Below are 26,065 nucleotides of genomic sequence, written 5' to 3'. Positions count from 1 at the left end.
GGTACAACACACGGAGAGTGTCACAGTTTATATCATCCAAACCTGACAGTGATGATCGATCAGATGCTTTTATTACACAATCAGCTGCCACAAATGACTGTCTGGATTGAAACAATGCTGTGTGTTTACACAGACCTTTCTGGGGTGATTCACTAAACAATTACCAAAGATCGTGGCGGGAATCCGATTTAGCAAGGAGATAAAATCTGACCACTGAGCAATCTGATGGCTATATTTGTGCATTAGTCAGTGATATCAAGACCCGACATGACTGCAGATATCTTATTCACACCGTTTGGACTGATATGGGGTTCTGCTGCTGTGTCACACGTGCAGCCATCACATGTGGCTCATTGTTCTGTTGAAGACTATTAAGTAAGCTCTAAGGCAGTCTTACTGTGGATCAACGGTTTTAAAAACAGGGACCACTACCACCCAGGCAGTTTTTTTTTACAACAGTGAGATCAGAAAAGGGGAGATTTCCCTGCACTGTTAAGTGTATTAATGCTTTAAGTTCAATGTGTCACTGCTGTTAAGATAATCTCTGTCTGGCCTGAAACAGTGTGCCAGCCTCCACTGTCTGTCTGACATTTATCAATCTTTCTTCACCTGCCTGCCTGTCCTCCAGCACCTGATGGAAAACAACTGCCACACTGGCACTGCTGCTGGAGGCACATCTGGTAGACACATGGTGCATGTGGCCATCAATCACAAACCTTAAAAACGGTGATCTGTGCCATTTCCGAAGGACCCCAGGATGGCGAAAAAAGAACCCCATGAAAAAACTACGTATCAGGCAGCAAAGTTAATTGTTTGGACTTGTTATTGCAGAAAATGGACAGTAATTCATGTTGGTTTATAGCGTTCCCTCAGCGCTTGTGGGTACCACCATTCTTTTCTCTTTCCCATTTACTGTCCTGTTTCTGAGCCAGACTATTCCAGGAAAAGTTGTTTAAAACCATGTGGCCCAAAAATGCAGCTCCTCTGGCCTTCTAGATGGGATTCCTTATGGAAGCCCGAGGAGGTCAAACTGAATCAGACAGAAACAAAGTGCAATTATGTGCAAACACACTCCTAAATCAATCTTTGTAGAGGATGGAGGATCTGGTTAAAATGTTTACAAGAAATACACAAGTACAATTTTGTCAAGTAAGAGAGGATTTTGGAGCGACCTACCAAGTTTAGGCCTTGAGAGTGAATAAGCAGCACAAGATAACAGTTTAATATAACTGTACTAAATGAATGCAAGTGCCAAACAAATTGGATATTTTCCATATATGCTTATCCAGGCATTCGCTGGGTAGAAAGCAGGGAAACAACCTGGAGACAAGGCCAACACCAAAAGACAACGCCTGTGCATTCACACTCATATCTGTGGGAAATGATCAGTTTTAATCCGGCTGACCTGCCCGTTAGTGGACTGTGGCAGGAACATCATGGAGTCCAGAGACCACACCTGTCCCTCTGGGTAGCTACCTGCTGGTTGACATTTCCCACTAAACTCTCAAGTACCTGACAGTCATCATCATCAAATTATTATATTCACCTTACCTGCGTCAACTTTCATCACATACGTTTTTTTTCGGCCCAAATTCTCTACAAACCTGTCATCATCTTTTGTCTCTCCCGTCTCCATGGAGGTTGCACTGAAACAGGTTGCGGCGAAAGGTTGCGCAACATTCGTGACGCATGTAGGTTTGACGCCGGCGCTGTGACTGACATGACTCAGATCGCCTCAGGGGGCCTTCAGTGACGAAAGGAGTTACAGTAACAATGATTTGCTGAGCCGGTGTTTTAACAACGTTCTCATTGAGATACAGTCTGCATGTCAGTGAGGTGGAATATTTTCACAAAAAAGGTTACATTTATTCTTACTCAGCTGTTTATTTTGATAGGTAATAGGAACATACTCTAAGTGTAAAAGGTGTAAGTTCTCAGCAGCAAGTAATCCATGCAGGTATGTGTGCACAAAATTGTTTTCTAGTGTAATGTTCAGGTGATCCAAGTTGATAACGTACTCCACTGTCACAACAGAATAGGCACAGGCCAAGAGGAACAAAAGAAGTCCAACCAGAGTAAAAGAAATGGTACACTGATTCCTGCTGATAGAGGCATGGCTGTGGGCTTTTAAAACTGGAAATGTTCTCACACCTCTATTGAAGCCGGACAAAGAAGGTATAATATGAGGTGATGAAGTTTCAGACGCGGGACAAAAGAACAGGTCAGAGAAAACGAGGCGAGGGACAGAAAGGGAAGAGAGAGAGATGTGTGTGAACGGGTGGGAATGAACCAGCGAGGGCTGCCGAAAGGTATGCATTACAGTGTGTGTGTGTGTGAGTGTGTGTGTGCGCGTGCGTGTGTGGCTTCACAAGGACGCAGAACATCCAAATTGGGGACGTTTAATTTTAACATGCAATGTTTGGGTTAGAGCTACGATTATGTGCATCTGAAAAATGAGCAGTTTGGTGGATTGAGGTCAGAGAGAATCTACATTAAGAGTAAATAGGATGTTGCAGTGCCGGCGCTTCTGCTTTCTGTGCGTAAAGTATGTTTTTCCATACGTGATTCATTTGTGTAACGTTTGAAAGGTGTTGAGTGCAAAAATTAAAGAGTAACGAAACACTGTTACCACACTTACTGTACAGCAACCAGACGAAAGAAGAAGCACCGTCAGTGAGCTCTTTACAGTTTTTAGGTTCGTCTTCCCAAATCGCACAAGTAAGCAACTACTAGAAGATAAAGAGGTTTCTAAAAGCAAACTTTTAGACACATGATAAGAATATGAAGAAATGTGCTTACTGGAATATATTTGGGTAAGCTGTCGTTATGGATAGGCATGAGCTCAGGACGCTGAAGTGTCAGGTTGCAGGTAAATGAATGAGGTCAATGAAGGCTCTCACAGGTACACCAGTGTAAAGAGTATGTATGCAAGAGAGAGTGAGAGAGAGTGGACCAGTGAGCAAAGCAGAGCGTGAATCACAAGCAGGGAGGCGTGGTGCAGAGGGTGGGGCCGAGCTCAGGCTTGGCATCGGCCCAGTCCAAGCCCATCTTGGCTCTATAAGAGGAGCCTGACCCTTGCAGCTTCACAGCCACTCAGGAAAGTCTACCCCACTGTGCCGGTCTTCTCACAGTCTCATCGGCCTCCAGAAAGACAACATGAGCAGACAGAAGGTGTATTTGGAGAAACTGGCCCGGTTCTTCCAGATCCGTAACCTGCTGCTTCGTCAGGCCCTGGCAGAGTGTCTTGGCACCCTCATCCTTGTGGTAAGTGTATATGTTTGTTTGTGTGTGTGTGTGTCGAACTTAAATCACATAATCTCATGCTGAAATAGATGTTTAAAACAAAAAGCTGCAGAGTTTTAAATAAGAAGGTCACAACGCTCCCACTTGGAAACACACTGAACTCTTGACATGCAGTTGAACTCTGTTGCCTCTCAGTGTTTTCTTTTCTCGAAGTACCTCTCTCTAGTCAGTGTTTCTATTATGATTTGATGTTGCAATATGATCAATTACTCTATATGACAGCATTTGTATTCTATCATTTTTTTATTGCATTGTTCGAAGAGTGATGAATGATTGCAACAGATTGCATGTAATTTATTATAAACACAGACTTCAAAGCGAGCAGAATGACACTCTTTGTATGAGACAGCCGCTGATTACTGTAGTGTGTACATGTAGAGTTACTTATACTGGCAAACTGAGTTCAGTGCAAACAGGTAAGTAACAGGTTGACGGTATTCATTGTAGACAAAACCATATTTACAATAACACAGGCATATTTGCTTGGAGCTGGGATCCAGGATCCCGGAGCCAAAGCCTCTTGACATCCTATCATCACTTTACATTGGGTTAGGTGAGCATGTGCACAGGCTTGAACTACATGTTGCCTTTAAAACATTAGTAACTCCTCATGTTAACCTTCTTTACTGATGCATTCCAGCAGAAGGGGGAAAACAATTCCATCGTTCTGGAAGAGAAAGAGACTCTTCTTTTGTTCAATGAGTAAAATAGATCCAGGCTCTGGGTCATCTACACTGATAAATAAAATAAACAGCCTTACAGCTGGAACAGGCTACTGTCCTATGGGAAGAATTTCATGTCCTATAGGAAAATTGGCACATAGGGTAAAGTTAGTTTTACAGTTAGGACTTTAAATCCTAGAACCAGAACCAGCTTAGTGGGGAACCTAAATGGCTTGACAGTCATAGTGCAGCTGTGCCGAGTTTAGTGCCTTGTTCTATTAATCCCTGAGTGATTAACAAAGCCGGTTATGAAGGCGTAGAAGCATGCTACCTCTAACTGAAGAGAACATTTTATTCACACACATAATCCAAGGCAACGTAAAAAAAAAACCCATCCGTATCTCCCTCCAGCAGGGCAATTTGGGCGAGCTTACATAAGGGTGGGGGACTGAAGATGTTGAATAAGTGCTGTTTGTCAGATGATTTCACATGTGGTGTGACTATTAATGGGACACAAAGGTGTGGTGCAGTCATTCAACAGGTGACACATGGCAATGGCAGCACAGGGAGGGTTAATGGTACAACAATAGGTACCACATTACACACATAGCTGGCATAATTTTACTTCCTCCATCAGAGATTACAGAAGTCTCTCTCCCCCACTCTGACACTATCTTTGTGTACCATCTTCTCTCTCCACATGTAAGCCTGTCAATATGTTTTTCTACTAGTAAGAAATTAAAGTGCTTATTAGCAATTAGTAACTAGTGGGGGGTGATTTGGAGACATACACAATGTGTGTGAGGGTGTGTGCGGGCGTGTGTGTATCTCTTTGTATTGATTTTGCCACTCCTGGCACAGTGTCAGTAGCTCACGGCAACTTGTTAGGGTCATTAAACAGGACGTGTCTGAAGTCATGCTGAGGATACATAGTGTTTGGATGTCTCAGCCGTCTGTCTGTTGTTCATACTCATATGCAGTGGAATGTATAGTATCAGGTCAGTCGCAGTGTCTGAAGGGGCTTTGAAGGTATGTCTTTGAAGGGCACCTATAGACAGATATTGTCTTTGCTCATCCCCCAGTAACTGTTTTGTTAACCCCTCAATCCAATCTCAAAGCATGTACTGCATTTTCCACTTCAAACCACTGTTGCTTGCTCTGACCTGGAGAGTAGCCGTAGGGGGGGAGGCTGCTCAAGTGCTTCATTCTGAATCTGAAAAGATCACACAGGTAGAGATTTAGAGGCTGGTTCCAGGCCAGCAGATTCTTTGCCTTCAGCTCCTAAACAATTGCTAAATGTGCGTTTCAGTAGGCAGACTGCTGTGGGGCTTTTTTTATAATAAGCTCCCCGACTGTGTTAAAAGCTAGGAGTAGCTGCATGGATGCACGACCGGCTGAATCAGCCAATTGAATGTTGGCTGAGGAAGCAGCGGGGTGCAGTTAACTAACTGCAACACTGTGAGAGCAACATAGCAAGGTGCTGGAAATCATCAACAGAGTGCAAACACAGTCACACTTCAGAGTTAGGAATAATACTGCTCCCAGAATTCATAGTGGGATTTAAATGAGACCTTTCTGATGGAATGTGATCTAAGTCAGGAAGTTGGCGCTCGTAAGCTAATGGCCCATCATTTGATGCCTCTGACATTAAACTCTGAGAGGTGAAAAGTTTCTGAATTTTTATTGTCACATCACACAAGCCCGTCTTGGCATAACATCAGGGAGGCAGAAAACAAAACGGCTATGCACGGTTCTAACGTGGGGCCGATTTGTGTAGTATTTTTCCAGTAACGACTGGCTTCATCAGGGGTGGAACAGAGTTTAGACTGAGCCCAGTGACGATGAACTCCCCTCAGGTGCCAGTCCCTCAGTGTGGTTCCCTCAAGCTAACCTCAACATGTGAGTCCTGTGGTCTGACTGAAAAGCATCCTCATCAGGGGGCTTAAAGAGCAGCAGTCAGCAGGGACCACACATATTTCTTTTTCCCAACACATAAAAGTGGGCACGGGGATATGCGCACACACAAACACATAATTACACACTATGCAGAATGAACAGTACGGCACCTGTCGCTGCATCGAAAGACATCACGTTCTGTAAATCCTTCTTCTTGCAGCAGAGTCAGTCACGTTTTTCTCTTATTTAAAGTGGAAACTGAACTTCATTTTTTTCCTGACTCATATGATTCAGCTGAGCAGCAGCAGCGACAGTTCTCCTCCAATCAAGGTCAACACGGTGACCTCTCCGTACATACAGTGTACTGCACTCCTTCTGTGTGCCATTATGAACACAACAGAGCTCATTTAATTCGGAGTAGGGCTCCTTTAGTAAGTCTTTGTTTTACTGGTTTCACTGATAATGATCACGTTGCCTCATTTCACCTCTTGGCTTGACCTTGATTTGCCTGACAAAGCACTAACTGTGCAGTTGAGACACTGAATATGGTCGATGTGGTGCACACATTTTAAAGCCCTGATGCACAGAGGTGAAAATCTGTATTTTTGGTGCTTTCTCCTCTTAGAACTCACAGAAGGCAGAACACATCGCTGACATGTGTACAAACATATATCCTGTATTACTGGGACTCTGTGTGAACTTGCTTTTCTACTCTGTCTCCAGATGTTTGGCTGTGGTGCTGTGGCCCAGCTGGTATTGAGTGGCGGTTCCCATGGCATGTTCCTCACTGTCAACTTTGCCTTTGGCTTCGCTGCCACCTTAGGCATCCTGGTCTGTGGCCAGGTATCAGGTAAACAGCCTTTTATTGAAAATTGTCCAATTACACAATTCAGTGACTCATTTGGTTTTATTATGTGTGCATGGGAATAAATACTCTCTGTTTCCTAGACAAATTCTTTGCACTTTATATTAGGCAATGCTGTTGCAATATATGTTCATGCTCTTTGATATGTACTTTTTCAGGTGGGCATCTGAATCCTGCAGTGACCTTTGCCCTGTGCCTGCTTGGAAGAGAGCGCTGGAGAAAGTTCCCCATGTACTTCCTCTTTCAGACAATCGGCGCTTTTTTCGGCGCTGCAGTCATTTTTGGCATGTACTATGGTAAGGAATGGCCGTGACTGTGGAGCCCAATTTGAAGAAATTGTCTTGTTACAACCACAAATGAACTGATTCATGTATTCGGTTTCATGAAGCCTATATTTAAATTTCTGGTGTAAACAAAAAATGTTTTATGCCATATTTTCCTGTGTGCATCCCTTCAGACGCCCTGTGGGACCATCCTGGATGCTTCAATGTGACTGGGCCTAAAGCCACAGCTGGCATCTTTGCAACCTACCCTGGAAAACATCTCACAATTGTCAATGGCTTCTTTGATCAGGTACTATTTTGAAATGTGGAAACAGCTATCACACACAAATTTTTAATTTGGAAATTCGCTGATGCAACTCAGGCATCCAACTCACGATTTCTTCTTCATGTACCTCTCTCCAACACAGATCATTGGCACAGCAGCGCTCATAGTTTGTATTCTGGCGATTGTGGATCCATACAATAACCCCATCCCCCAAGGGCTTGAGGCCTTCACTGTGGGATTTGTGGTTCTGGTCATTGGACTGTCAATGGGCTTTAACTCTGGCTATGCTGTCAACCCTGCCAGAGATCTCGGACCACGTATTTTCACCGCAATGGCTGGGTGGGGCAGCGAAGTTTTCACGTAAGTGGACAGATTTTGAGCATTTTCCTCATTAACTGTTCATCTCTATGTGAGCTCTATAATAAACTGTTATTCTAATCACTCCTCAGGGTTAGAAACGGCTGGTTCCTGGTGCCCATTTTTGCCCCATTCCTTGGCACCATCATCGGTGTGATGATCTACCAGGTAATGGTTGGATTCCACGTGGAGGGAGAAGTGCGTGACAAGAAAAGCGAAGAGCAGGAGAATGTCCGACTCACTAATGTCACCGCCAACGACAACCCCAAAAGCCCAACCAAAGAAATGCACTGAGTGTGTTATGAGACATTCAACATATGCACATTCTGTAAATACTGACACACACCAGCATTTTTCCTTCCAGCCGCAACCATTTTTACAGCTGTAAAGAGATCTCCCAAGATAGCTGTGTGTTGGTGAAAACAGGCCACTCTCTTTCAATGACTGTATTATATTGTAGAGGAAGGATGGTGTGTAAGTGTAGAGGGGAGAAACACAACTTCAGAAACACAGAATTACATTAATTCTTGTAATGAAAATGATGAACATTTGGATCTTAGTGTCTGTAACACTCCGGTTTGAACAGTATTGTATGTTTTATACTAGTGTAGTTTTATATATAGTTTGACTTACATACAGTAGATGTATTTACAGATGTCCTAATCAATTGCTGTGCCTTTTCTCAGTCCAGAGCCTTTCACTGTTAATATGAATATGAATTCAGGGGAATTGACAGGAAATTACAAATTCAAACTTCCCTCCTAAAAGTTCAAAGATCGGTCAGGGAACCTCTGCGTGAGGAGACCATTGTACATCGACCGCGTCAGTGTCGACTGTTGTTTAGAGCTGACGGATGGTGGTGAAGCTACATCCTCCCCACAGCATTCTTCGCTTTACCACTGCCATCTCGAAGCAGCTATATTAAAGCTGTTTTCTTTTTATATACACTCTATTTGCCCGGAAAAAGTCTGAATCAGCCATTCTAAACAAGCGAACGATTATTGTGATGTGTCAGCAGCAAACTTGATCATGTAGCCTTTGTGTGGACAAAATCACACATAATTTATGTGAACAGACGCTATTGTAGTCTTCCAGTTGCATCCTTGAAAATATCAGATACATGTTAAGAAATGACGATAAACTTCTTCTATGTACAGCACCGTATTAACATATTAGACTGTCTTAAAATTGTTATGTCTGTTGATGTGTTTGTATGTAGGTTGAGGGGAAATGCTTTTGTACTGATACAATAAAGTTCTGTTTTTTTATCATTACACAAATGTGGATCATGTTGCTCTGTTGTTAGTGTTCATTCTTGTTTGTCACAAATACTTCTCATTTTTTGGGGTGGTGACTGTAATCAGATTACACCAGAACACAATTGAACTGGACATGCAGTATTAGTTACACCTCTGTGTGAAGCACGAGTGTTCAAAGCAGTTTGCACTGTTCGCAGTGGGGCCACATGGGGTCAGATGAGTCGGCAAGATGGCTGCTAATTTAGATAAAACTGAAATAATTATTTTCAATCCATTTTCAGTTCTTTTTTTAGAGACACGTGGGTCAAATCATCGTTACCCGGTAGTGCATTTACAAGACTATTAATAGAAATCGAATAAAACTTGACTGAACATGAAGTCAGGGAGGTAAAATGTGGAAAATACAACAGACATTGATGTAAATTCCAGAACAGATCAGGGTCAGAAGAGAGCTAAAGCACAAGAATATGATGTAGATGTATGTCTTGTGATAGAGTAGAGCAGCAGTGTCCAACATTAAGAGCCAAGCAGGAAACAAGACTGCACAGTGATTTCTCCATTCACTCAGCTGCGGTCTTTAATACTGATTTTATGTTCCCCAAAGGAGACCTGCTCCATCATTATGCAGTGCGCAGCAGCATTTTACACTGCTATTTCAGGGCTGCACTTTATTTCCAAGCATACCTCAGTATCCACAGACCAGAACTGGGCCACTGTCCTTCAGTTCATATAGTACCAGTCAAAAGTTGGGACACACCGTTTCATTCAAAGTTTTTTATTATCATTATTTCTATTATCTACTCTGTAGATCAATACTGAAGACATGAAAACAATGAAAGAACACATGGAATTGGAAGGGCACCTGGAGACTGCAGACCTCCACCAAAGCCAATAGTTCACTCTTCTGTGATGGGCAAATCTGCAAGTGCAACCACCATGTTTCTAAATATAATCCCAAAACTATTATATCAAAACATGGTTGTGCATTTATTATGTACTTCTAAATTGGAAAAAATCACTTGCTTACATTATTTCACATACATTTGTAAAAAAAAATAGATATTAGATTTCCATCACCACACCTTAGTTTCAGGATAAAGCCTTGTTCCAACTGTGGCGATGTTACAGTTGGAACGGTTATGGAGTTTGAGTAACTGCCCAGCAGTCCTCTGGGCAGTTACTCATGTGATGGGTCATATGGAGTCATTGCTTTTCTATTCAATTGGCTATGATTTGTCACTGCTGAACTTTAATACCATCTACTGGATTTTGAGATGTATGGCATTTATTCCACCAGGGCCAAATGCTTTGTCTCACAATGTTAACGAAATGAAAAATAGTTAATGCATCCACCCCATGATTCAGATCCCCTGCAGAATTTAATGGGTTCGTCACTGGCCTGGGCTACACCCTTCCAGCAAGTGTCATGAAAATCGGACCAGTAGTTTTTCTGGTCAGACAAACCAACCAACAAACAAACTCAGCACCAAACATCACCTCCTTGGCAAAGATAATTCTGCAGAGAGCAAAACAGTGTAAACAAAGCAAAATGTGTTTTATATTTTAGATCCTTCAATCTGGCAGCCTTTGCTGACAGCTTTGCACACTCGAGGCACTCACCTGGAATGCTTTCCCAACAGTCTTGAAGGAGTTCCCATATATGCTGAGAACTTGGCTGCTTTTCTTTCACTCTGCATCCAGCTCAACTCAAACCGTTTCAGTTGGGTTTAGCTCCAGGGATTGTGGAGGCCAGCTCATCTGATGCAGCACTCCACCTCTCTGCTTCTTCCTCACATAGCCTGGAGGTGTGCTTTGGGTCATTGCCCCGCTGAAAAGCAAGTGATGGTCCCACGAAGCTCCAACCAGACGGGATGGCACGGCGCTGGCTTATTTGCAGCAACTCGACCATGAAGTCTCCTCCCTGCAGTTCATGTTGAGATGTGTCTGCTACTTGGACTTTGTGAAGCATTTTTGTGGGCTTTAGTCTGAGGTGCCATTAATTGGCGATTTCTGAATCTGGTGACGTAATGAACTTCTCCTCTGCAGCAGAGGGAAGTCTTGGTCTTCTCTCCTGGGGCGGTCCTCGTGAGAGCCAGCTTCATCAGAGCGTTTGATGGATTTTGGGACTGCACTTGAGATACATTTGAAGTTCTTGAAGTTTAGTGGACTGACTGACCTTCATGTTTTAAAGGAATGATGGACTGTTTCTCTTTACTTAGTTGACCGGAAACTTCATCTGTGGTTCAGTGGGGCAAAGATGGTGTCATCTCAGACAGGAAACAGCTTGTGAAGCTGCACAGGTCATGAATTTAGCAGAAACGGCACAAAAAAAGTTCATCAGTCATATTCAGGTCACATATAGAGCAAAATTTATGGTTATATGACAAACTGACATTACATGCAGCGGTTGAATATGGCTGTTTATTGTACACCAGCCCTGACAAGTCATAAATGATGCTCTCAAACACATTAAAAAGGCAAAAAACTCCACTAGATTGCTTTTGATAAGTCACACCTGTTAACTGAAAACCATTCGACAACCTTGTGAAGTTGGTTAAGATCATTTTGAAGAATCTAAACTCTAAAATATGTTTTTACTTTGCTTCTTTTTTGTTTACTACATAATTTTGCATATTCATTGACAGTTTTGATGTCCTCAGTGTTAGCTGACTATGTAAAAAATAATAAAGAAAAACCATTTGATGCCAAGGTGTGGCTAAACTTTTGACTGGTAATGTAAATCAAATCAGCCCTATTCCTCCGTGCCAAGGGTTAATTTTGACAGAAACTCTTGCCTGCGTGCTCCTATGGAGACATGTCAACATAGGTGCTCTTTATCCAGCTTAATACGCCCACTCAATGTTTAATTTTTGAACAGAGAATTTCATTCAAAGGGAAAATCTGCGGCAGACTTTAGATTCTGGCAGGCCAGAATGAATCAGCGTTTCAGTACAATTACTTCCAACAGGTCCTAGCAGGTCACCTTGCATGTGTGGAGGAGATTACCAACTGGAGTCCCTGCGAAACGCTCACACGGCATTGTTGTCAAAACCAACAGGTTTATACAACCTCTGATGACATTTTGATGATAAAACAGAGACTTCTAAATTATTTTATTCACTTGAAATGATTATGTGTTACCATCAAGGCTTTTTGTCTGTAACATGAATGTAAATGTAAAGTGCGTCAACAGAGAAAGAGCAGATGATCTAAGGACTCTTCACTCCTTGCAGTGCACATCTAACATACTTACAATACGTTTACTTGAATGTGAAGGTCTGTAGAGCCTGTAGCGACAGATCCAGAGAATCACCCGACTCTGCGGTTCTCTAAGCTCTCAGGAGCTTTCTAGCATCCTTCAACTAATTGTTTTGGTTTTTCAGTCCACATGTGTTTTTGTTAACTCCCACTGTTCTCATCTGTTCCATTTTGTCCACAGCCCTTAGCAATTTAAGAGTTGCTAAAGTGGCTAAAAAAAATCAGTTAATGTCAGTTAAAGTACAACTGAAGTCACATCTAATCATCCCTTTATTCAAGTCAAAACCAATGTCAGTGTGATTTTAAATGTATTTAAAATTAAAAAAAAAAAAAGGCCTTTCTTCTTTTCTGTTCATCTCAGCTGGCTGGAGCTGCAGGTGACATGTCTGTGTTTGAGTGACAGCAGCTGGCTGGCTGCCAGGACGGTGGTGTTACACCCGTTACGCTGACAAAGTAAACTGTAGCCTACAAGTTATGAGCAGACTGTGTGTTGTTTGAGGTTTAGAAGAGTAAAACCATGCCAGCATCTAAATGACCTCATGAGACATTTGCAGGTGTGTTTGCAATCTACTTAATGTGATGCAGCTGACGGGCTAATTAGCTATCTAGTCTACAAACTGAGCAGTTTGCCTGGTGAGGGCTTAGGTGCAGGAAAAGAAGTGTGTTCACGTTTGCTGGACGAGAAGGAGACTTTAGTGGGAAAGCTAATGTGAGTCTGAGGCTCTTGTGCTGTGTTGCAGGTTGCTGCCTGGCTCAGATTTTCGAATGCTGACCATAATGCACAGAAATGAGAGCAGAATGAATCTTCCCATGCAATTCATGGCAAAAAAGTAAATAAGCACATTTCCCAAAATGTCAAATTGTTCCTTTAACATTTGAAAGCTAAACAGAATTACATTCATGATGATTTAAACTGTCCAGAGAATCAAAGCCACATTTTTTCCGTGTATGTTGGACCATCTATGAGCACATCAGCGGCAAGAGTATTCAAAACAGTGCCTCCCCATGAAAATAAAGTCTCTGCAAGGTGAATGCAGTGAAATGGAAAACCATCGTAATGAAATGAGCAAGACCTGATGGTTCCTTGGATTTAAGGAAGTTCTTCCAAAAAATTCAGATATGCTTTGGAAGCTTGTCAGTAGTAAGTTAAGATATACATGATCTGCAGTCGATAGACTAAAACATGCAAAACCACCAGTATGGTCCTTTAAGAGCTGATCAAAGCAGCACTCACAGCCTTATGGCTGCGGACATGTGTTTTCTATCTTGCGCTGCCTTGCCAGGTACAGTATGAGGCCTGAGGCTGCAGTGGAATTCTACCATTAGATCAGGTTTGATGTATTATGGCTCTGTTACGGTATTGTTTCGCAAATTTTTGCCCTTTCTCTTCTTGAATCATTATTTTGAAGTCCGCAGGATTCACTTGGCACCAAGTCTGATGCTACTCTTTGGCACTTTTATGGAACTTTATTTAACTACATAAACTGGGATTTATCATTGGAACGTGTGCATAGTGATAATTTACACTGCAGAGATCTTACTGGTGCATAAATGTCCATAAATATCGTACCCAGTGTTGCCAAAAAATTGCCAAAGATAAGCCCACCAGTTGTACCCAGCCACGAAAAATCCAAAGAAAACGTTGCTTGTTTCAGCAGGTCCTCAGCTTTACAGGGAAAAACGAAGGCGTGAAAGTTTATATTAATCACAGAGGCAAAGCAAATAAGCTTCTAACACTCCATCTCAAAACAAGAAGGATACCTGGATCCCAGCTTGGCATTTAAAAAAAAGAAAAAAAAAGAAAAAAAGACCCCTTCTTCCAAAACAGAGTGCTCTCATGCCAAAACTGTATTATACCCTCAATACAGCATCTCTCATACCAAGTATATTCTTTTTTCATAGGAACTGGTACTGAGTATACCTGTGAAATCTCCATTATATCCCCAGGCCAGGTTACTCATGCCAAAGTCTCATCAAAGCCTCTGCACCTGGCTGGATTTCAGTGTTGTATAACACATTTACACAGGAAAAACAAGTTGATGGATATGTGTGAAGCATCAGCATTCTGCAACTTTATATTACAATGTAAGAAAGAAAGATTCTATATGAAAGGAGAATTGTCCTGGTAAGTTCAAACAACTTTCACACTATAGTTTACAGTGCAATAAAATGTATCTCACCCAGTTGTATGGAGTGTCTGCGACACTAATGGTCTGTTTTGTTGTACATGGTATAAAACACCTGAGGGAAGAGTACCATGTGCAGGCCATGTGTGATAACAGCAGTATTTACTGTGAAGCTTCAGTGAATCCACATAAGCAGCAGGTTCAATCTGTGATTCTTATCCACTTCCAACAATTCTTGGTCAACAGAGCAGCACAAACAGGCAAATTTACCTGGGCCAAGCCATAACCTGTGGGGCAGGGGACGAATCCTCCATACCACCAACAACAACACCGTATACACACACACACACACACACACACACACACACACACACGCACTTACATTTCATCGTTAAATACTCAACGTGTTGCTTTGAATTACTTGAACTGTGTGTTCCACGTACCCACAACAAGATGCTGATCTGAATATGCAAATAACGTGAACGACTCACACATGCACAAGAAGTATATTCAACATGTGTCAGTTGTCATGTTTTGAAGTTTGAGCAAAATAGATTTTTACTTTTTGTCAATAAAATAAAGCACAGTGACAAATTCACCCATTAGAGTTAGAGAAATTGTAATATTAAACCTAAAACAAGAAGGTTGTTTTGGTCCCATTTCTCAGTGTATTTGTCTGCTAGCAGCATATCACTAACATGTAATGATTTTGGTAAAAAGTTAGGCAGCGTTAACTCTGCTTTCTAAATCACATTTTTGCTTGTTACCTCTGAACCGTGCAAACTCAAACACATTTTCCTGAATTCTTCGGGCCAACAATTATCTATCAAAAACACCTTTTCACATTTGCTTCCAACAAATTTCCTCCAACCTTTACCAAATTTGTTATGTGGTTCCAATTATTTGACATAAAGCGCCATTATTCTTGAATGTATTGTGCAGCGGCAGCCAAAGTCAGATCAGGCTGGCATATATCGACCTCAACAAATCCTGACAGTCTCCCACTGCTGTAACTGATCTCTAAAAATGTTTGGTTCTTTGCATTACAGACTTCCCAAAAAAAAGCCTTTTTCTCAGGTACATTCCATACGCAGAAAGAAAAGAGGTGCAGCGAACATTGAGCATGTGTCAGTATTGACTAAAATTGCTAATATGCAAATGTTCATTGTTGCGACTGAACTCTGAGCTTTCCTGATTACACAAAAAGATGTTATAGTTTGTTTTTGCAGTTGTAACAATGCAAAAAAAAAAAAAATGTATAGGAAAAACACATCTCTGACAGAAATGTTAGTTTTTATGTTGCAACTGTTGATGGTTACACAAATTTTTTGTGATGTCCATGTTGAAAACAGTGGCTTTTCTAATACATACATAATTCCCTTTATGTAGTGAGTGTCAATCAATGACTGTGATGAAAACAAAATTCACAAAAACAACAAACACATGCTCACAAGATGTTAGCATTTTTCTGTCTGGAATTTGGAGTTAAATGGAAGAGTGGCCATCGTGTATTGCTGAGGAGGAAATAGAGGATGCTCATAAATCTAGGCTCCTTAAAACACATCTGTTTAGTGTTGCTTCTGTTCCTTCCTCTTGTCTTTTCCCTTTCATCCAAGTCCCATACTAAAATGCCATCCACACCACTTAACAGTGGAAAGGGACTTTCATGGCTCCTCGCAGGCTGATCGGTATTTACACAGAAAGCACGATCTACGTATCTGACAGGTCGTATGCAGGTCGAGGCAGCCTCACGAGTTCTGCTTCATCTGATAACTGCGTCATGTCGTATAACTGTGAAGCTTAAAGATGAGCTGGATATAAATGTGGTTTCTCCCAACAAAATGACCACACCGATTCCAAGAAGTTCTGACGCAATCATTTGCAAATTTCGTCCTAAATTAAGCTGAATACAGATCAGACAAGATAGTAATGCTCAATCTGATAAACTTCCTTGTTTGTAGAATTATACACTCATCATGAATGTGATGACCGCAGCATGAGTCAAACAAGTTGGGACAATGCTCAATGGGAAGTTGTGGAATCTGCAACATTCTACAGTAAACAGGCTCATTGATTACAGGTGATAGTATCGTGATTGGATATGAAAGTGCATCCTCGTTCACAAGTGAGGGTTCGGCAAAGGTTCACCGTGATGTGAAATATTGCGTGGGCAAATATTCTAACAGTTTAAGACCAACGTTTCTCAATGCACAATTGAAAGGAATTTGGGGATTTCACCATCGACAATCCGCAATATCATTAAAAGATACAGACAATCCGGAGAAATCTCTGCACAAAAGGGCAAGGCTGAAAACCAATATTGAATGTCTGTGCCCTTCGATCCCTCAGGCTGCGCTGCATTAAGAACCGGCATGATTGTGTAAAGGATATTACTACATGGGCTTGGAATCACTTCAGAAATCTGTTGTCAGTAAATAAAGTTTGTTGCTGCATCTTCAAATGCAAGTTAAGACTCTACCCTGCAGAGCGAAAGCCATAGATCAACAACATGCAGAAACTCTGTCCCGGTTCACTGGAGATGGACTGACGCAGAGTGAAAAAGTGTCCCCACATTTCAGATTGTTTTTGGAAATCATGGACATGTTGTTGTCTGGGCTAAAGAGGAAATGAACCATCCAGATTGTTGCTGCTGCAGAGTTCAAAAGCCAGCACCTGTGATGGGATGGGGGTGAGTTATGGGACGGGTAACCTGTACATCTGTGAAGGCACCATTAATGCTGAAAGGTCCCAACATCCAGACGTCTTTTCAGGGACGTCCCTCCTTATTCCAGCAAGATGATGCTAAGCCTCATTCTACGTATTTTACAACAGCACGGTTTCTTAGTAAAAGAGTGCAAGTACCTGCAGTTCAGACCTGTCTCCCACTGGAAATGTGCGGTGCATTATGAAGTTCAACTGAAGTCATATATCAAGCAAGACTGGGAAAGAGTTTATTTTTCAAACCTTCAACAATTAGTGTCCTCACTTCCTAAACGCTAAGGAGACATTCAGAGTGATGAACGTGTCCCTGTTCCACCTTTATAATCTTGTATTTCTGGCATTAAAGTGTGTGTATTAACAGAAAACATTAAGGTTTATCTGTTTGAACATTAGATTTCTTGTCTTTGTACTGTATTCAGTTCAAAATAGGATGAAAACTATTTGCAAATCATTTTTTATTTCTATTTGTTTTACACAGCATCTCAACCTTCTTGGAATCTGTGTTGTATAAACTGGGAATCCTCCTCTTCTCTCAGGTCTCAGAACAAAAAACAGCAGGGATATTTCGGAGGATTGGAAGAAAACACCTTGTCTATAGCAACCATGAGCTTCTTTTAAAAAAAAAAAAACTGGGCAACAGAGAAGTCTCTTCCTCCAAGTGCAGTCAGCGTTTTTAAGTCTTAAAATTTATCTGCAAGATCTGCTATAAATTATTTCTTTCATATGATGGTGCTGCCTCTGCAAAATATTCACCCAGTGGACAGCAGAGTTCGATAAGTTTAGAGCACAGTTCAACAGAAAGAAGCAGAAATGTCCTAAAAACTGCTCATCAGAGCGCTTTCCAAATGGACTGATCTGATTAATCTGCTGTAAGGAGACAGTGAAACCAGATATATGATCTTGCAGGTACTGAGAGTGCTGAGTCAGTCCTCTCTCACACACCTCTTATTCATACAAGTGTCACTCCCACCCTCCTCTGCCTCACCTGCAAGAAGGCACGTCTGAAGGCACGTCTGTGCACATACAGTGCAGCCTGTCAGTATTTGGACAGTGACATGTTTTCTATTGTTCTCGCTCAGAACTTCATCGTCTGAACATTTGAAACATGATGTCAACGCGGTCAGAGCGCTGACTTTGAGCTTTAAGGGTGTGCGAAGGTGGTCACATGCTCCACACTGGGTGAGCACTGTATAGTCCAGTGACCTCCGGAAGACAATGATAGGCTAACGATTCCTACACTATTCACACACTACAGTATGTAAGCACGCTCAAATTATAGTAAAGCTGAAAGTCGGCGCTTCACCCTCAGAGGATTGTTTTATTTCAAACCCAAAGTGCTGGAGCGACTTTAAGGATGATGAAACTGTTGTCCTAATGATATGGTTTATAAACAGGTTCGAGACCAATCAAACCACAAATATTAAACATGTATTTTGGAAGCTAATGATTCCTTTGAAAAACAAAATGAAAGAAAATAACCTGCTTTTTTCTCACCAGGCATGTGGATGTGGTTTGGGTGGGTGTGGATGGATGCCATGTCATTTTCAGGGTGCTGCATGCTTTTTGTTAAACTTTGTGCCCTCTCATTAGTATAAACACTAGCAGCAGGGGAGACAGGGTGTCAGCTCTGGGCTTGGTGTTACTATCTCAAACAAAATACAACAATATCCATTAAAAGCACATAAAACGGAGGCAGAAATACTGGTTACAAACGCACTTTGACATGATTTACACACAACACTGTGTTCTTTCCTTCTGGCAAAGTTCTGTCCAAACACAGATCTGCTCATTATTGTTAAAATGAAGGAGAGACCAAATGAACCTGCCCAACAACACCCACACCTCTCCCAAAAAAATCCCAAAACAAAACAGTAAAACAGCCTCTGCTCCTCTGTTGTAAACAGACTCCTCCTGCTGGGAAGTTTCCGTGCCACAGGGAGACGCCATGTTCTCTGGAACCCTCGTCATCACCGTCATCACCAGCTTAACGTATCTGTGATTACTGCACCCCAACAAAGTGTCTGCAGTAATTACCATAAATGCTGCTTTTGCCAGCAACCATTTCCTTCCCCCCTCACTCAGGATGATAAACTACGGGAAACGGATTGCTGATGTACAATAAACACTGAAGAACAAAATACATCATGTCACTATCACACAGCACAAGTCACTTATACATTTTTATATATATATCCCATTTTATTAACCAGTTTCCAGTTTAAAACAACTTTTTTTTAGCTACAAAACTACCACTTTTACCACACATTGGTGGTGTACCAGGTTGCCACATAGAAATGCAAAAAAGTCAACGACAGCTGCAAAACAATCTCCACTCGAGCTGGTTCAAGAGCAGAAAAAAGTGGAGCTGAAGTGGAGATTGCTTTTATCAACCGCCGCTTCCAAGGTCAAGTCAAAGTTACAAACACACTCTATTAACAGTTTAAGTGAGTAAATGTTTATGTAGTGTCAGTACCAAAGGAAAGTGCATTACAAACCCAACAGTGCTGTGTCAGACTATTAACACGTCTTATGTAAACTAGGTTAAGATTTTCTTATGAAACATCTTAACTCTAATATGGAGCAAACGCTAAGTCATACTGAATCATTTTATACAGGCTCTGTTTCTTGTGACACAAAGTTGCAACACAATGGTAATTATATTTTCCTAAAATAGTCTATTAATCCTAATATTAAGGGCGTGACTCTTAGGAGCCAGGGCGTGTCTTTGTATGTTGTTAGACACAATGTTAAAGGCCAGATCAACGCTGTGTCCTAAATTTCCTGTGGCCCATTTAAACTCTTCAAACTTGACCTAATATGTAAAGGGACACGTGAGCAAGGTAGAAGCTTCAGCTCAGGCCGAGGCACACAAAGATTAGTTTTATCTAACTTTAGGCCTAAGCTACTGGTTTCTTTGTTGAGCCTGGTAATGGTACTTACAGTGAGTCTACAAAAAAATGTCTGAATGCTTAAACATTCATTTTACAGCCCTTTCATCCAACAAGCAATCCCACAAATCTCCCACACCAGAAGTCAGACTATTTTTAAAAACTTAAAGTCCAGCTCGTACTCAGCCTTTTGACAGCTTCACAGCAGCTTTTATCCTCCTGTGGCAGCTAAGCCTCACAGAAACTGTCTGATCCTGACGCAACTTTCCGCTTTATGAAGCAGTCTTAGAGCACACCATCACCAGTTTGCTGAGCATCATTGAGAATAAAAACGGTCTGAAACAGAAATCCTTGTTTTTCTCTTTTTTTTCCCCTTCACCAGACTCCCCTGCAGACACATTCAGAAGATAACATACATAACCCTGCACAAGAACCCATGCACGCTTGCACGAACACACCCACATCCAGCCCTGCGCAAACGGTACAAGCTTCAGGCCTCGTACAGCGGAGTAACAGTGCCGTCTTTCCACTCAATCAGGATTTCTCCTCGCTGTAAAGTGGGGGAGGAGTGTGGGAGGCGCATGGCGTGCTCGGTGAGCGGGGCTCTTTCGCTGGGCACCGGGGACCCGGGAACACTCACATCTGGCCTCGGAGTGTAGGACTTCAGAACACACACCACCTTCTTCCGTCTGGCACTGCAAGACAGAGACAGAAAGTGGGTGGACGTACTACGTTTGGCTTTGTAGCAGGGCTCTTTGAAGTGTTCTGCCCAATATTTCTTCCCTTTCCTCCCCTGACACACTGCTCTCCCTTCATCCAACTCGCTTCTCTTTTCGACTTGTGTCAAATAATTGTTTTGTTGATTTAAATAGGTATTGATTTATTGTGGTTACTGGATGTGGTTCTCCAGCGTGTGGAGTCAAACACATAAATCACTAACTGATAAGCAAAATAATAACGCATGTGTGTTATGTTTGTAATCTAATTAATTAAATCTCTTATCTTTTCAATAGTAAATATACTAATAAAATAAGAAGGTCAACTTTGTGTGTGTGTTTAGGCACTCACCTATTAGAGTAAACATTGAGGATTAGAATCACAGTCCCCAGGACCAGAGCCAGAGAGCTTAGAACCAGCATGGTTATCTTCCAGCCCATCCCTGCACACATGTACACACGCAACGCTTCATTCAGTCACATTTCAACTCACATTCGCTTCTTTCTAAGAGCTGATTTTTGCTCATGCATTTGTTTGTTTTCTGTCAAAACTCTAAACCTGCAAATAAAAGCCTACAGAAACTCCTTTTACAAACATGACAACACACCCTCCATAAACTTTGCTCCGTTTCTCATTCATCCAACTCCACCTAGTGGTGGGAGAGTGACTACATTTGTACTGAATAATGAAAACTGTAATGGCTTCAATGTCGGCTTGCATGGCACTGTGGAATCACACGTTTACACACATAAAAGTGGACATACAGAGAACGTATTCTTCTTTTATTGATTAGAGTTTACTAAACTTACCGTAGTCCATATTGAAGAAAACCATGGTGGGATCTACGGGGGATTTGGTGCTCAGGGACGAAACAGGCTCATTTATTATAGGATATGTTTCTGTGACCTCAACGCCCATTAGACCTTCATCTGGAGGGGAAGAAAAAAGACATGAGAACAAGCCAGCCAGAGGCGATAACCAAAACCAAACGTCTTAGCTAGTGCAAATATTTGATGGGGTAGTGATAGTTATGTTTGTCCATATTCAGAAGTGAGACAGAAATCGGTTCATGCAGGAGCAGCCTGACGTGAAGACGACATGACTCGACAAGTCACAGTGATGCTGCTTCATGGAGTGGCTGGCTATGTTCCCAGATGAGGAAAATATTGATCGGTCAAAAGCGCTGAGCGCACTTAACTGAATTAGTTCTTCAGCCTAAAAGCAGGCATGCTGTAATCTAATCTGCAGGCCACAGCTGAATACATAATGTAACTGATGTCAGATATCCTGCAGCACATGGACTCCTGAAACACAAAAGTATCTCCAAGAACAAATGCATGTGTGGTTTTGTGTGTTTTAGCCCACAAACTACAGTTTGCACACATTTGATTCCAATGCCAGTCACTGTCCAAAACAGTTTCAGTTTCAGTATGGTGTAAAAATCTAAGCTTTGGAAATGTTCTTGACAGATGTAACACATCACAAAGAATGGGAAGGAGGATATCCTGTAAAGGATCCTTTCATTATTCTCTTCATGATGTCTGTGTATAGCCTGACGTTGATTTTCTGATAACGCAGCTTGTCAAAGTTATGCTTTTTAGCCTCACTGCTTCGATGCCAGCAGGTCCATGAACACACCACTAAGGAGTTTTGGAAATGGACCGTGCTTTTACTGCAGGACAACAAAACAATAATCTACTGTTAGTTTTTTTCTAATCGACCGGGACATTGACAGAAATAAAAAACTGATATGATACATTCTTATATAAAACGCACTTCCTCTAAAGCCAGTCCCAATTTACAGTGCTGGCGATTAATAATGAAAGGGGGAGTCACACACTGCAGGAGGACAACACTCAGTAAACCGCCGCTCGTGAAATACTTTTAGGTCCTTACATGGTTCAGCCTGTCCGTGTATATCAGAGATGGATAAGATCCCAGGTTCCAATGATATCCCCAGATGCTTTAGAGGTTGGTGTTGGGTATGTTTGCTGTCTCTCACATTGCACAATGTCTGGTTGTCAAGAGTCCGCCACCTGCTGCCCTGCTTGTAAAGATGGTGAGCCCAAAGAACATCCAGCTAACATTAGACACTTTATAGACTTTCTCTTATTGGAGTTAAAATTTTGATTAAGAAACAATAGCTACTCTGTCACATAAGACCTTAAAATATTCATACCTGCTTATGTTCCCTTGACAAAAAGACCAAAGTGGATTCTTGTCTGGCACTAAGGTGCAGCCCCCTCCCCATCAAAGTGAGGTGGCCTTTCTTGGAACAGGACCAGGTCTGCCTGCCTGCCTCTCTGCCCGTATCCACCGCTGCCCCTTCTGCTTCAGTCTTGCCGCTTTCAGCCCGAAAGATGCAGGGCTGCAGGTGGACACCTTCATACTCCTCTCTCGGCGCAGTCAGACACTCACCTGTACGCTGACTGCTGAGAGCTTGGCTCTCTGGGAGCCAGCGCCATTCCTGTAAGGCCGAGTAAGGGCTGCAATCAGCCAGAGACACTCGACCTCCAAAGCTTCCTTCCTGCACCTGCAGACATTTGCCCAGCAGCTTGTTCTGAATCTGTAAGCCAGATAACTCTGTGGAGGGGACACAAAAAAAGCTTTAATCTCATGTTGTTATGGTAAACCTCTCAATCAGTCTGTTGTTTCTATATCTGGAGGGAGTTGGTATAAAGTTGTGAAATTAAGTAAAATTTTCTTACTCGAATTTAGGACAAATTCATGCCAACATTAATGTGATAATATATTCTGGAAATCTCATGTGAGAAAGATGTGTGGAAACTAACCTAACAGCACTTATATGTAAGTGAGTTTACAGTGTGCTTAATATGCTAGTTATCTAATACTGGATCAGTCTAGTGGACATGAATGCAATAGCCCGAGACGAAAAGAAGGTCAGGCCAAATTCCATTAGAAAAAATATAATTTAATTATTCTTTACTTCAGGATAAACGTGTGTCTTATAATATTACTTCATAAATTCAAAAACTTTGACACTTGTGATGCTTACATCTAATCGGCAAACAACTGAAGCAGCAAGCACAAATTTCTTCTTGTCTCAGAACAACTCTTACTTTTCCAGTGGGTTTCAGTAGTTAGCGTTAACCTCACTTTAAGCTAACTTAGCTCATAGCTAGCTAAATGATCCTGGTGAAAGATGGAGCAGACATAAAAAGGTGCAGTCTGTTATTTAATAGTGACTCAAACTTACTTATGGCATCCCAACAGTTTAGTTCTTACTCAAATGTCGTACTCCATCATTGTAAATAGCGTCTGCTTAGTCTTGAAAAGTTGGCGTTGACGTTACTCAGTAATCGACGCACGGGATGAAACTATTCGACCAACTAACGTAACAGAAAACTGTAAATGATTGATGTTACTGTCCCTCTTGGCTTTGACTCGCTGTGTTCTAAAGTTTAACTATCAGGGAATCAAAAAGACCAAATGCATTCAGAAGTGCAGCTATGTTTGCTAGCAGACTTGGCAAAATGCACCAACTTCAAGTGTTTCTCTTACCTTTGAAAATGACGAACACAAGCCAAAGGACACACCGCAGCCTTCCTCCCATGGCGATGGCGGCGACAGGGACACACAGTTTGGGGTCTCCTATGAGACAGATCGCGTGTATGCAGCCACAGGAGCAAGTGCAAGGGGGCGGGAACAAAACTTCATGCAGCCCCCCCCACCCCCTCTTCCATGCATCCGTCACCCGGGTGGATGAATGCAGCGTGCATGCCGGCCTCGTCATAACTCTTCAGGGGGACATGCATGGAAGTGAAGATTTCCTTTCAAAAGCTTTGTTTTGGGATAAAAGAAATGTAAACTTCTTAAAGGTGACTTAGAAGGTGACACCTTTGACCATTGCTGTTTCTAACTTCCGCCTGTAAGGTACTCACCGTGCACCATGCTGCTCTACTGTGTTCATTTCTGAACTGCTTTGCATATTCTGTTGCTCTCTTGTGTTACTCTGAAAAGTGTTTTTCTCAGCTAATACACACAAGTCATACACACTCCTTGTTTACTACTATGGCATGCAAGAAAAAGTGTTTACAACCAGTGTGCTGCAGCTCCATGGACTACCAATGAGATCTGAGGAGCGTAAATCTGTTATAAGGAGAAAACAGTGTTCCAGGCTGAATGGGATTGCCTACTCGTTACTGTGAGGAATGGGACAGCTTTTTGGGGCCTGCATGGTCACATGATGTTTTTCTCTATCATGATGCACCTCAAAGAATGTGAAGGACATTCATCACACTGAAGAGATTCAGTTGACTGTGTTCAACGGAAATATCCAAACCGTATCATCTGATAAATCAAAGAACTGAAGTCCACCTTCTGTCTGCAGCTCTGACGGTAACTTGTTTACTGTAAAACGTTTGAGGTTCTGTTTAACACCATATGTGTAAATTTAAGCTTACACATGGGACAAAACCAGTTGAGGTAAATGTCATACAATAATTTGTTGTCTTTTCCCGTGATTGAATAAACATCTGTATTAAACATAAAGAACCACAGCCACTATATAAAGTTCAAATGCCTCCATCATATATCAGTATTTCAAGATTCTTTGTGTTATTTTTTGTGAAATTGTATTCATATTTCTCAATGTATTCAATCTAAACTTCCCACATGGACAAAACAAAGACCTGAGATCTTAATGACAAAGCAAAACAATAACGACAACAACAACAAGACACTTTATTTGTATAGCACCTTTTGTACAAGAAATGCAGCTCAAACACCTCACGACAAAGAATTACACCAAGTGCTTCACATTGAAAAGACATAGAGTGAACATAAAACCAAGGAATTCCATAATGTATATGAAATAAGATGGAGAGTAAATCCCACTTGACAATAATAATAAAGTTACAGATGGAGTATAATAGAGAAGAATGCATAAACTCCAGTAAAACACAGCATTTTTAAATGAGAGCAGCAATGCATAAGTATGAGGCAGAGTTTAACATGACGAGAGAAAACACACTACAACACAATTTCACCACACACCAGCAAACAAGCTCCACCTCAGTATCCACATATCTGATCAACTTACACAAAATATGTTGACATGCACCATGTAACACCAGCTGAAACCTCAACAGTAGTATAAGCCTTTAGGCTCTGACCCGTCAGTTCTTATGTCCTATAGGTGGCATTGTTGTCCTACATTTTAACAAAAAAAGAAAAATAACAACAAACTAATAAACAAAGAACAGAAAACAAACAAAAACCAAAAAGAGGTTTAAGTATGAAGGCCGTGTTTTTATGTACTGAATGGATGTAACACTTCTTTAAAACTTAAGTGGTTCTTCTGATGGCTTTTGTCTTTTTCTCTTCAAATAATAACAAGTGGTCAGTGTTTGAGTACGACTGATGAAAAAAGAGTAATCCAACTCCGTGGATACCTCAATGTATCCTGTAATGTATCTTGAAATACGCAAATTGATGGATTCAA

The 26,065-nt window shown here is 41.6% G+C and overlaps 2 protein-coding genes across 2 annotated transcripts; one reads left to right on the top strand and one right to left on the bottom strand.

The window, feature by feature from the left end:
- Positions 1-3,054: 3,054 nt before the first annotated feature.
- aqp3a (aquaporin 3a) lies at positions 3,055-8,891 on the top strand. The gene is made up of 6 exons (XM_076730236.1): positions 3,055-3,264; positions 6,585-6,711; positions 6,885-7,022; positions 7,184-7,299; positions 7,418-7,635; positions 7,725-8,891. The coding sequence occupies exons 1-6, from the start codon at positions 3,157-3,159 to the stop codon at positions 7,924-7,926; spliced, it is 909 nt and encodes a 302-aa protein (XP_076586351.1). The 5' UTR covers positions 3,055-3,156; the 3' UTR covers positions 7,927-8,891.
- Positions 8,892-19,171: 10,280 nt separating this feature from the next.
- Positions 19,172-24,234, bottom strand: LOC143320335 (uncharacterized). The gene is made up of 6 exons (XM_076729865.1): positions 24,124-24,234; positions 22,781-23,184; positions 22,498-22,645; positions 21,411-21,530; positions 20,953-21,043; positions 19,172-20,579 (listed from the first exon to the last, which is right to left on the bottom strand). Exons 1-6 carry the CDS (start codon positions 24,173-24,175, stop codon positions 20,375-20,377), a joined length of 1,020 nt encoding a protein of 339 aa, XP_076585980.1. The 5' UTR covers positions 24,176-24,234; the 3' UTR covers positions 19,172-20,374.
- Positions 24,235-26,065: the final 1,831 nt, after the last annotated feature.

The sequence above is a fragment of the Chaetodon auriga genome, chromosome 5 (genome assembly GCF_051107435.1).
Source record: "Chaetodon auriga isolate fChaAug3 chromosome 5, fChaAug3.hap1, whole genome shotgun sequence".
In the NCBI taxonomy this organism is placed as follows: Eukaryota; Metazoa; Chordata; class Actinopteri; order Chaetodontiformes; family Chaetodontidae; genus Chaetodon; species Chaetodon auriga.
This window is presented reverse-complemented; position numbering and strand designations above follow the sequence as displayed.